The sequence below is a fragment of the Mastigoproctus giganteus genome, chromosome 3 (assembly GCF_048544385.1).
Source record: "Mastigoproctus giganteus isolate SK-2022 chromosome 3, ASM4854438v1, whole genome shotgun sequence".
NCBI classification, from domain to species: Eukaryota; Metazoa; Arthropoda; class Arachnida; order Uropygi; family Thelyphonidae; genus Mastigoproctus; species Mastigoproctus giganteus.
This window is the reverse complement of record NC_143577.1, coordinates 209,075,051-209,088,559: the sequence shown is the minus strand read 5'-3', so window position 1 is coordinate 209,088,559 and position 13,509 is coordinate 209,075,051. Positions and strand designations below refer to the sequence as shown.

General features: G+C 33.0%; 1 protein-coding gene across 2 annotated transcripts in view; it reads right to left on the bottom strand.

Moving 5' to 3' along the window:
- Positions 1–6,665: 6,665 nt before the first annotated feature.
- Positions 6,666–13,509, bottom strand: part of sav (scaffold protein salvador) — a 105,329-nt gene continuing 98,485 nt past the window's right edge. Inside the window, exon 9 of one of the 2 annotated variants that reach the window (XM_090370839.1) lies at positions 6,666–7,001. In XM_090370839.1, the coding sequence (XP_090226965.1) occupies positions 6,831–7,001 (171 nt within the window). In that variant the 3' untranslated portion in view covers positions 6,666–6,830. The remainder of the gene's footprint in view (positions 7,002–13,509) is intronic. The other variant, XM_090370840.1, reaches the window with a different exon arrangement.

The window sequence follows — 13,509 nt, the reverse complement described above, 5'->3', positions numbered from 1 at the left end:
AAGCCTTCACCTTAACAAACTCATGCTTTGTCTGAGGTATAACTGCAGTCTTGTCTCGATGATCCTGCATTACTTCTTTAACACCATTATTTTACCTGGAACAGAAGTTAAACCAACAGGCTTGTAATTACTTGTGTCACCCTTCAATCCCCCCTTTGTGAAATGAGGATACATTTGCATATCTCCAGTCCACAGGAACCTCCCCTGAATCCAAGGATGCTCTAATAATTATGGCTAAGGGTTTGCTCTTCCACTTTCCTGTAAGCTATTACAAAATCATTTAGCTCCCTGTTAGGGTTTTATACACTTCTTTCTCCCACTTCTCTAAAGAATTCCCCATGAGTGAATGTAGATGCAAAATACTCATTCAGTTTGTCAGCAATCTGAGCAGAATCTTCAACAGTTGTGCCATCAATATCAAGCTGACCAATTTGATTACACATTCTAATCACACAGTACAATACTGTGAGTAAACAAATAAGCTCTCCTATATCCTCTCTAATCTACAGTTCTTTTACCTTTTGTAGAATGCTTTTTAATGAGTTACTATACAATTAGTTGTTTGTTTTTTGTGATGCTATATGATCAGTCATTGAAGTTTTAATGGAAAATGTTACTTGCACTGAGCTCTTGTTTATTCAGTTCATGCTACGATACAGTTACAATTTTTCTGTTTTTATTCATCTTATAAGCCCACATTAAAAATGGCCAGTAAACTCCATAAATAGAATGTGCTATCACTGAAAATGAAAATATAGCTCCTACAAGTGGACATCGTCATTCTGCCTTGAAAAACAGACATCTGCAAGCAATGTGGTTTTACAAATTCAGCTTTTTGATAATTATAAAAAACTTAAAAAAAAAACTAACTAACTTCATGTTTGAGATTAGCAAGTCTAAACCAGAACAGAAGTATTTATGTAGAGGAAAACAGAGATTCAGATGCCACACTGCTCATTCAAACAATCAGTGGCACAAAATGCACCAATTTCTGGACTTATTTTTATGCAAAATGCAGATACTTTAGCTGCAGAGTTCTTAAAAATTGTGGAAAAATAACTTCCAAATATAGCAAGTTTGAACCAGAATAAAAGCATTTATGCACAAAGATTTAGACACCAAAGTGACCATTTGGTTCAAACAAGCAAAGGGTGTAGGATACTTCAATTTCCAACCCTATTTTGATGCAAAAGGCAGATTCTTCAGCTGCTGAGCTGGGAACTGAGTTTGTTTCTAATTGAGGATGGATGGAACGGCTCAGGAAGAGGAATAACAATTTTTAAGAACAACTGTAGTGAATTGTGGGAAGTTTCTCACGATACTGTCTACCTTGCCTTCACTACTGAAAAATTATGCAGCAAAGGATATTTACAATGCAGATGAAATAAATTTTTTTTCACTGCCCTCTGGATAAAACTTTGGCATTTAAGAGCAATCGGTTTTTTAGGAGAAAAAGGCAAAAGAGCATATTACTGTAATGGTAGGGTTTATTTCAGATGGTTCTGAAAAGTTGCCTATGTTTGTGATTGGTCACTTATAATCCCTTGCTGTTTCGAAAGAGGCTTAGATGATGGAAAGTATTTTCACAGAATGGATAATGGCATTGGATAAGCAGTTTTTATGTGAGAAATGCAAAGTTATTTTGATTATATGAAGTCCTGCCCATCCAAAAGTGAAAACCTGCACAGATCATGAATTTGTTCTTTTTGCCAACTTATACCATAAGTATACTGCAGCATGTGACCAGGGTATAATTAAACACCTGAAATCTCATCATAAAAAATTATTGCTACAGAAACTCATTAGTATCAGTGAATCAAAAGAGGATTTTTGACTTTGATACTTCTGGATTCCCTTCACTTGAGTGCTTCCTGGAGATTTACTGCAGAGAAAAATAATTTAAAGTTGTTTTTGTCACTCTGGATTCTCTCTTCTACTAGCATCTGATGTCTTTATAGAGAAAGAGAATAAACCTTATGAATGTAATACCTTCTTCAGTCATGTGCCATCTTATCTGAGTATACGTATAAGCAGAATTTACAAAGTGATGACCATACTGCCACCATACCAATTTTAACTGATAGAAACACCATGGATACTGTTAGGCCCAGCATACAGGGAGAAAGTAACGGTGACCATAGTGTTAATGATGAAGTGTTGTTCATACCAAGTGCTTTGGATGGTCTTGGAATATTAAAAAACTGGACACTTATTCAGGTAGAAAAAATATGCATGTAATGGTGGATAATTTGGAATGATTTGTGGTAAAGAAAACTATTGACAATGCTGGTAAAAAAAAAAAAAAAAAAAAGATTTTCTTACTAAAAGTAGCATTAATATAACTGGGATAGAAAGAAAATTTCATTCAAATTACTGCACTGTGCAGTATATGGAATGTAAATAAACATTTTTGTTCATCTACCTGCATTGTCAAGTTTTCTTTGCCACAAAAAATTATACAAATAATTTTGCTAATTACTTGTATTTCCCATTCATTATTGTCATCAGGCAATTCAAAATATCCTAACTTGTTTCCATAATATGAAGTATGGTTACCATAAAATTTGAATAACATGAAATAACACAATAACTCGAAAATGTATGGTTGCTTAATGTATATTTCAATTAAATTTATTAAATTAATCTAAATTATGATTCAATGCAACAGTATGGTGTATTTATTTATCACATTATTTTTTATAATTAAAAAAAGGTGTTTGATAGACACTATATAAGAACAGTTGTTCCATTTTAGGACAGTAGCAGCAGAAGAGGGGTTAAGGCCTCACAAAATGCCAAATCTACTACTTACCATCAGGTGAGCTCTGTCCCATTTGCTGTAATATCACTATGAGCCCTGTCACAATTTGGCAATTTACAGAATAAAAGATAAATGCTCTGGCTCTTGCACACTATATCGAAGTTGTCTGTACCTTCTCTGTTTATGAGACGAAAACCTGTGCATAAGATCATATGTTGTAACAAAGCTGACATTCCAGTTTGCAAGGTTAAAAACTGGGGCCAACTAAAAACTCTCAGAATGCAAGGTTCCAACTGGAAAACAAAACAAAAAAAGCTGACATCCTGGTTTCTTTGCAGGATAAAAAACCAGGGTCAACCTGAACTCAGAATGCTGGTCCAGATCAGAATGCCATAAAGAAAGCTAACATCCTAGTTTGTGGAATGAAAAACAGAGGTCAACCTAACATTCATAAATATGATAGCATATTTAGGGGCTAGCTTGAATAGCAGAATAATCAAAAGAGAGGACAGAGAGATGATGATGATGTTTAGTGGTATTACTTTTTATTAATCATTAACATGATCAAATGGACTAAGCAGATCTGTGATTGTTTAAAAAGTGTTGCTTAGTGTGAGGTTTGGTTTTTAATTTAGAGAGTTGTTTTTATTTTAATCACTTAAAAATAGTTTTTTCAAGAATTATTTTTCAAATAATTGCATTCGTAGAATATATCAGTTTTTTGCAAAACCTTGTACCCAGTCATTTTTACCCTATTCAATGGATATTTCTTGACTTTTAATAGAGAAATTGGACAAAAAAAAAAAAAAAAAAAAAAAAAAAACAACTTTGGATTTGAAATGTAAGATTACCTAGGTTTTTTTCTGTCTGTGGATTTCTGTCCTCTTCAAAAATTCCCAGTCAAAGTTTTGTTTATAACGTTAATGGCTCTGCTGTTTAGACTTGGCTGTCAAAAGCATTTCCAAAGTTTCAGAAAAGGAAGAGGACAGTAGAGTCCAGCATCAGGTCAGATACCATGGTGTGGGTAGGGTCATCAGAAATTTTGCAGTTTGTGGATAGGATTGGATCAGTTCCAGTTTTTGAATGTAAATAATTTAATATAATAATATCAAAAATTAATATATTAACTTAAAAAGTAACTGTTTTTATTAGTTTTTCTAAGTAACATTATTTACTAAATTATGAGGTGTGTACCATGTTTTCTTGATATCTTCATATATTGTGTACATTCTAATTTGAATTTTAATTCTAGATTTAAAATAATTTTTGTAACCCTCACCTCAATATTGCTTTTCCAGATGTGAAAAGACAAAAATATGAGACTCATAGATGTCCTTTTTTGATTTTTGAATTTCTCTGATTATGATGGTTGGTTGTTTGTAGGGGTTTTAAATGCATCAGCAACTTAGGCCATATTGCACTGTATATGTCTGCAAACTACATGTATTCTGTGGTTGATTTGCTGGATGAAAAACCTGAGTTTCCGGTAGAAAAACCATGCTACCCTCACCTGAGATCAACTAACAGCCACATTGTCAAAAAGACCCATATTTCTCTCATTATTAACAGGATTGGAACTCAGCTTTTTTCCACCCAGCGTGCGGAGGACAGCGATTATATCAATTGTGCTATCTAAAAGGGCTATAAATACAATGTAATTGTTGTCGTTATATGTTGTTATATTATACAGCTTCTCATTATGAACTTTGAACTTAGTGTTTCAGAATTAGAAATCAAATCAACAATTAAAATGATATCTTTCACCAGAAAACTGAACAAATTACTGTAAAATTTATATAGCTTATTGTCAATCATATAAAATTGTCTGCATTTTATTTTTTTACTGTCCAGATTTAATTCTTGTCATCCCTGCCAATGGTGCCAGTGCAGTAAGCAAAAAAGTTTTCTGTGTTTGGATTTCTCATCCAAGGAAGAAGAGTACACCTGAACCCAGAAAATACTGATGTTCTGTTTCCACACAACAACTTACTAAAAATCTGCAATTATATTATGAATATGTTTAATGTTTTTAAAAATTTATATATATATTTTTTTTATTTTTATGTATTATATACAATTACAATAAAATTTTAATATTATTAATTGATTTATTTTAATTTAAAACTAACTATGCATTATTACTGATGTAAAAGATTTAACAGAGATTTCTTAATATGTCTGTTTTTGTGTTTGGGTTGCATGTACAAACAATGCAGGTCAAGTTCAAGTGCAGTTCCAGTTAACACAAGTGTGGATCTAATGCAGTGGACATCTGTGCAAGACTCTAATGTGAGGTATAAATATGTTTCATTCTTTTTTATTTATATATTATTTGTTATTTTTGTATTATATACAATACAATGAAATAATAATAGTATTGAGTGATATATTTTAATTTAAATCTAACTATTGTATTATTACTGAAACTTTAATACAATTTTTCTTATACATCATTTTTTTTATATTAATTTTTTTATTTCTATTTATTTATTTATTTAATTTTTTAGAGATTGGAGGTACAAACAGTGTGGGTTGTGTGGTTCCAGTTACTGCCACTGCAAGGTCTAATGCAGTGGACCTGTACAGCACTCTACAGGAAAGGAAAAGATCATTCATCTGGCTGAATATCTTCTTACATACCAGTATTGCTATGAGGAACTATTAAAACACCAGGTTGTTTTCCTTGAGGCATTCATTAAATTGGTTCTTGGGGCTGTCACAGAAATTCTTTCAGGTATGACAAGCTAGGGCTTGCTACTTGAGAGTCTAAAATGCTGATGGAACTGATATTCAGGTAACATTTTCAATAAAGAATTTCAGTGAAATCTAATCATTCTGTAACAACTAAATCCTCTGCTTGCATCTTCACAATGGTGGGTTAGTAACCGTGTGTATAACCCCATATGTGCAAGTCCTGAAATATTGCACCTAGTATGTTGGAGGTGATCACCCAGATGTTAACCAATGTAAGGACAGTTGAAGTGCTGCATCCACTCGACATAGAGGAATGCTGCCCCTCTGTGTTACCAGGCAATACTAAGTGGTACACAGATGACTCTCATCAAATAAGTGCAATACCACCACATTGCTTTTTGGAGGCTTGAAGTGGTTAAACCCATGTTTAGTCTCCAGGGCAGAGCTTAGGTAACCCCCATCTTTTCAATCATGCAGTATGATTGATGTCTTTTGAGGTTATGATGGGTATCATAGTGAGGTCTAATCTTAGCTCCAAAACGGTGTTTGCAGGCCAGCCGCTAGAGATAGTTCATTGGACTGAACCTATTGAAACCTCCCTAGGAGGCATCCAGATCAGCTAGTGTATATTCGCGCTGCCTCTACTCTGCCAGACAGTGACTGAAGGGAGTTCAAGTAGTGTGTGTGGACATACAACACTACTGAAATTGATATTAGTTACTTTAGGTTCACTCATGTCTAATGTAGTTGTTTCTAACGAGATGTAAGCCCAAGCTCTGTCACTGTCACAGGAAGAGCAACATTGTTCCCTGGCAGTAAAGACACAGAAAAATGAAAGCAGTGTGAGTGTTTTCTCTCAAATTATTTTAATACCTGCATTGAAATAGTACCCACTTCTATATATTTGATTATAACAGTATTTTTAATCATATGATGAGATTTTTTCATTTATTTTGTCATGTGAGCAAACTTTACTCAAGGTTCAGAATGTAGGATTAAAAAATAGATAATGAACTCCAAAAAAAGGGGAAAAAAAAAAATAAATAATCCTATTAGGTTTCAAAAATATCCAATTGACTTAAGATTCTCAGATATTTTTCAATTCCTCCTAAATTGTACTTTTTTGCTTTTCTGGTATGAATACCAGAAAAGCAAAGATATCAAATTAAAATTACACAGATATTAGAATTTCTCAATAGCTGGTCATATATATTGTACTGAAAACTAACAGTTTGGTTTCTAATCATGTTAGTGTGTTTTATGTAGTACATAGTCAATATCCATAGTCAAACTATAATTAATGAATCATACGTGAAAGTTAACTGACAATACAATATATTTATACCTAGAAGGGTGAAGTTAAATCATGCAACCCTCATTTTTCTGTTAGTCGTCTCTCCATTTCTCGCAACAAGGCTAAACGATATGCCTCATAACTCATAACAATACCTTCTAAATCTTGTCTGTACAGTCTATTCAGCATGGCCTGGAAGCAATCTAACTCTGCCAAACGAAATAACTCCCACTGAAAATATAATTTTTTGTCCTAAGTGAAAAGCATAAGTTAAATAAAAAAGCAAACTTTAAATCAATTAATAAAAATATAATTCACTAAAAATATATACATTAATAAAGATTATTAAAAATGCATACTTCACTGGAGGTGGGGGGGGGAAACTAGTCATAATTATCTATCGGGTATAGAATAAGCAAAATACTAGCAAATTATGACTAAAAAAAATAGAAAAAAGAAAAGAAAGGGATATATATTTTCTATCAGTAATAGTGTGTAAAGTAGTCCTGATTCTATGTATGGATTATTAAATGAATAAATAGATTAAGGTATGCATCAGGTATTTATAAAATTGCGGTGATGTAAAGATGTGATGTTGAAGGATGAAGGAAAGACTACAGAAGATCAAGTTATGATAACAGAAGGTGAAAAAAGAATGGCAACAGACATCCACAAAATAAGGACAGTGGGCAGTCACCTGCTGGGGGCATAAAATGCAATCTCTAAATTGAGGGCCCTGACTATAAAGAATTTTGGTAAGTAGAAAAAGGAAGATAATTATGTAACAGATCATAGGTATATATATGGCAAATAATAAGGGAGATACCTAGGAATAATGGAGATTGGAAGGTGTTTAACATATGAAGGAGAAAATACAAGGCAGAAAGTATAGTATTGAAAGTTAATTAGGCAAGCTGGGAGTGTAATTGTCAAACTCCACAGCAGGGCCCCCTGACTAAGTGAAGAGCTATTAGAAAATAGGGAAGTGTAAACTTCACTTATCCAGAGTGCTACCCCACTATAGGATTGGGTATTTATGCTCTCAACTTGTCGAAGTGTGTTTTTCAGTTACCTGTTCTACTTTTTTCTGTAGGCTGCTCTTATCTTCTTTTTCTGTCTACCAACTTAATAGATTAAATGAAGAATTCAATAGCCACTATTATTGTAATCTCCACCTTCTTATGTTAAACATATCTCAACCTCCCTTATTCTTAGACATTTCCCTTATCCTTTACCATATACCTACATGCTATTACATAATTAGCTTCCTTTTACACTTACCAAATTCTTTTAGCCAGGGCCTTCAATTTTATTTCTAAAATTCTTTTTTTAATGAAGCTGGGTTTTATGACCCCAGCCCAAGTATTATCCATTACTAGCATGTAACTTCCCTTATTATTTTGCAGAAGTCTTCTGTACTTCTTTCTTTCACCATAACTTGGCTTTCTCTAATTCTTTACACACCTTTCAACATTCCATCTTTGCATCATCATAATTTTATAAACACCTACCATACATTAAAAATACTTACCTTTATTCATTTATTCCATTTAATAATCATTCATGCATGGCACTGGGACTATTCTTAACTCCTTGTTTTACTACTCATGTTTTGCTAGTCTTGATTTACCTATTTTTGGCCTTTTTCAACATTAGTCTGGAAGTACAAAATGCTACATCATCCAGAAAAGATAATTATGACTAGTCTGATGAAATTAGCCATTATAATTCATCCAATCAATCAGGTTGGTATTAATGTTCCCAATTACAATCCACTTTCCCCAATCTGATTCAATTTTTAAATAATAAATACCCCCTCTCCCAGACACATCACTACCATTACTCTAAATTTATTTTCAATGTATCCTATAGGTTTTACTTACTTGTACCTCAGTTTATTTTTGCTTTTAAATGTACTATTATTTGAATTTTTTTTTTTTTATAAAAGTTATTCTAATATCTTAGATCTTTAGTTTCCTCCAGCATTTTCAATTAAGGAAAGTAAGCTCCTTTTGCTTACTTTCTTTTCCTATAGGCTTGGCATTTTATACACTGAACATTGTACATCCATCTATCATCTGCTCTTTTTATCTTTAATTACATAACACACACACACACACACACACACACACACACACACACACACACACACACACACACACACACACACACACACACACACACACACACTAAACTCAGAACTTAACAGTAATACCAATAACTGCAACAAAGGTAGTAATATACAGCAGGAAGTATACAAATAATTTAGAAATCAAAAGAAGACAAATTCGAAGAATAACTGAAAACCAAGAGTAATAAATTTGAAGATATTGAAGACACTAGCCTCAAATCAAAGCGTCAAATACGTGACATTTCACATATTTTCTCTCTCTCTCTCTCTCTCTCTCTGTATGTATATACACACATAAAGCATTAATCAAATAGGCTCAAATAATAAATAATAATTAAAAAACATAATACACACATACAGTAGAATCTGGATAAGAAGTTTTCTAAGGGACTGGAGGTTTAAAACTTCTTAAGAGGGGAAAACTTCTTAGAAGGAAAATGACCTAAGGTTATGAAATATTAACTACACAAATAAAAATGAAAAGATACAAATACATAAGCTAAAGCCTCCATATTCAAGAAAATTAATACCCAAACACCAGCCAAGTAATTAAATATTTAATAAAATAAAATAAAATATAAAATAAAAATAATACAGTAAACTGGACTATTACAATAAGTACTAAAAGAAATAAAATCGGTTAAAACAGTTAAAAACAACAATGCTAAAATCGTTAAAATACCGGAAATCTGAAGCTTTCGGAGACAGCTGTCTCCTTTCTCAACAGTGTACTGTTGCTACAATGACACATCCTTAAGTAACAGGCCCATGGCACTCATGTGACTCACCAGGAACATCATCAGTATTCTCTATTTGTGCACCAGAGACGGAAGTGACTCGGGAGTGTGCCAGGTGGAACCGATCATCGCATCTGAGGACAATCGCCTCAAAAAGGGGGTGTAACCGCACACCCCTTTCTCTGTTAATAATATGACCGGATGAACTGATTTGCAAGCTCTCGAGCCACTTGCATTCCCAGAACCCATACACACGGTCAGTAATGACTGCATCCTCAGGGGAGATCCGATCCGATGAGGATCCTCAGATGCGATGATCGGTTCCACCTGGCACGCTCCCAAGTCACTTCCATCTCCGGTGCACAAATAGAGAATACTGACAATGTTCCTGGTGAGTCACATGAGTGCCATGGGCCTGTTACTTAAGGATGTGTCATTGTAGCAACAGTACACTGTTGAGAAAATTATTACTCTTGGTTTTCAGTTATTCTTGGAATTTGTCCTTCTTTTGATTTCTAAATTGAACATAAGCTAAAGATCATTTTTACGTAATATTTCAAAATTTATAAATATTTTACTCTGCCTATGGAAACATTTTTAAAATGAGGATTTCTAATTGCTTAACATGCTGTTCATTAAACTCATTATCAAGTTGGAAGGATGAAATCCAAAGGCATTCATCCTTCCTTCCCAGATACCCCTGGGTGGTATCCTTCACAATGAGTTGCCCTGATATTGCACTACTCAGGGGTAGTGGTGGTATCCGCCGAGAATAAGTAACATTAGTCTTCTCCACTGGCGAAGCATTGCCAATTCAAGGTAGTGCAATATCAGGGCAACACGTGAAGGCATTCACAATATGAGATGTAAAAATGCCATTTCACCTACTTTGGTGATTTACAATGAACTAAAATGATACTATGCACTAATTTTAGAGTGGACACTATAAAGTTACAAATTAATAGTTACAAATTATATTGTTTAATTTTTTTAAATATAAAAATAAAGAATTTCTATATTTTAAAAACGTATTACGTGGGAAAATGTCATTATAATAATACACTGTGTATTCTTTATCATGTACTTCTTATGTGGGAAAATAATACATTACAATATACAGAGTTGAAATTGGGAATTCAGAAACCAAACCAAGTACAGGGGAAAACTTCTTATGTGGGAATTTCGTATCTGGGTTCTACTGTATATTGTTGAATAGAATAACAGAATGGAAACAAGACAGCAGAAAAGTGGGGAACACAGTCTAGTGCAGTCAAAGGCAATAAATGCTAAACCTATGCAGAGTATGGATAAAAAAAAAAAAGTGAGGAAAAAAAATGAGGGAGATAGAGAGTGATAGGAGGTAACAAAATTATGTATAATAAGAGATAAATAATTACAAAATAAGGATGCTGCCACACAACTTACAAAACCAGCCTTTCATTAGGTGTCATCAGGATTGCAAGCAAAATAGCAACATGTGTCTTCATTCTTAAGGTAAACTACAAGCCAAAGAGTAAAAAGCATAAGCAAAAACGATAATAAAATTGTTACTGAAATAAATGAAAATGAAAATAAAATTTTTCTAAACAAAATAAATTTTTTTTACAAGGATTAAAAGGCTTTTTTTTTTAAAATGGCTTGTTAACTTTACAGTTAACACTATGAAAATGAGAAATTAAAAACTGGAATTGGTAACAGAAATTTTTAGAAACAGATAACTTATTTATTAGTCTAATTCAAGTAAATGTAAAGAGATTTGAAAACAAAGTCAAAAGCAAGTAGCCTTAAAAGAGAGCAAAAGATTTGAGATAGGCAAAGTTGTAAATAACAATTTGCAGAAAATGTGAAATATAGATATAAAATTAAACAACAGTGGCATTTGGAAATAAATTTTAAACTGTAATCTAGAAATTTCTAAGAGTAAAAATCCCGTAAAAGAATGGAAAAATAGTTTACGTTACAGAGACATGTAAGGAAAAAGTGGAAACGCAACTGTACACAGGACAAAACAAAAACAAAACTAAATAACATGTGCCAATGAGATACAAATATAAAGTTATATGAAAGTGGCACCTAGTGATAAAAATAACTAGATAGAGTAGGGCGAAGTGTGAAGTATTATGTACCTGAAAAATTTTTTGAAATAAAGTTACAAATTAGACCGGTTCCTGGCAGTAATGCCAAAGCTAAAAGTGTGTGAAAAATCACAATGAATAAACAATGCAAACCACACACAAAAAAAAAAAAAGTATACTTTGCATAGAGACACCATACTAAATGTAACCATAAACTTCTAAATGTATGCTATGTACATAATGTACAAGCCTAGAGCAAAAAATTTGAAATAATGTGATAAAGTGTGATATAAGCAGATATAATGTGGGACAAATAAATAGAGTAGGGTGAAGTGAGGAAGTATTACGGATCAGAAAAAAATTTTTGAAATAAAGTTACAAATTAATCAAAAATTGGGAAATTTAGACTGGTTCCTGGCAGTAATGCCAAGGCTAAAAGTGTGCAAAAAATCACAATGAGATAAACAATGCAAACCACACACACAAACACACAAAAAAAAAATTAATGAGAAATCTGTAGTAAGTTAATGGATTTTGAAAAAAAAAATTTTTTTTATGGTTGATTATATTAAGAGCTTTATGAAAATGATAATTTAAATAAGATAAAGGAAAAGAATTGCCAATAAATTTAAGAAAAACATTTTTAAGGTTGGAAATAGCAATATGTAGATATACAATAATATAGGAAATAGCAATATGTAGATATACAATAATACAGTCGGTCCTCGTATAACACGTGTTTACATTACACGAATTCGATCATACACGATTTATAAATAGGGGAACGTTATCTTATATAACACGAACCGAATTCGCTTATACACGATTCGCCTTTGTGTTTACAAGAAATGGCAGTCGAACGCGGAATCACCCCAGCTGAACGCAACACGATAGGAATGAAGAAGATTCTGAAAATGTATTTATGTGTTTTATATCAGTGAAGGGGAAACACATTTCACCATAATAACGTAAAAAACCAACACAATTCCAGTTATCGATATAACAGCAAATGCAATTAGATGGAGTTTACAACAGATTATAACAGATTCCACTAGCAGACACGCAACTGGAAATTGTTTTTATTGTTTTATGGTAGTAACCCCCAGAAATGTGCTTTAGTAAAATGTGAGGTGTTAATAGTGTATCTCGGCCGTGTTGTTTATTCAGTTGCTACAGGCGCGCAGCTTTGTTTATGTGTATCAAGCGTGCCTCCTCATTTTGTAATTGTGCTTTATTCCCTAAAAATGAGTAAAATACTTAAAAGGTGTGAAAAGGAAGCGTTCTGGCTAAGACACTGCAGATTCAGAGAAAAAAACAAAAGCAATATCGATAAACAGAGGCGGACTGGATCAAACATTCTTAACCGGGAAAATTTATAGTGGCCTCATACTACGGTTTATGGCCAAAATCACACCGGCCTCCGGCCCACCGTGGTTTTCCCCGTAAGGCTTCTGCCCGCCTCTGTCGATAGAGAAAAAATATGAAATTGTGAAACGCTTTGAGCGAAATGAAAGACCATGTGATATTGCACGTGCTATAGACCTAAATCAGGCAACGCCGAGAATTACAAAGAATGCAGAGAAAATAAAAACAACTTTCATAGCGGGAACAACTCAAAGTGTAATTAAAATCCATTAGATTAAGACACAAGAATTGGAAGGGATGGAACGGCTGTCATCTGTTTGGATAGAAAATCAAACAAAAAGCAAGTTTGCTTACGATAGAAGCAAAAGCATTAGCAATATTTTATTACGACTTACGTATTATAAAATACGTATTTTATTACGACTATTTTATTTAATATAATAAATTTTTTA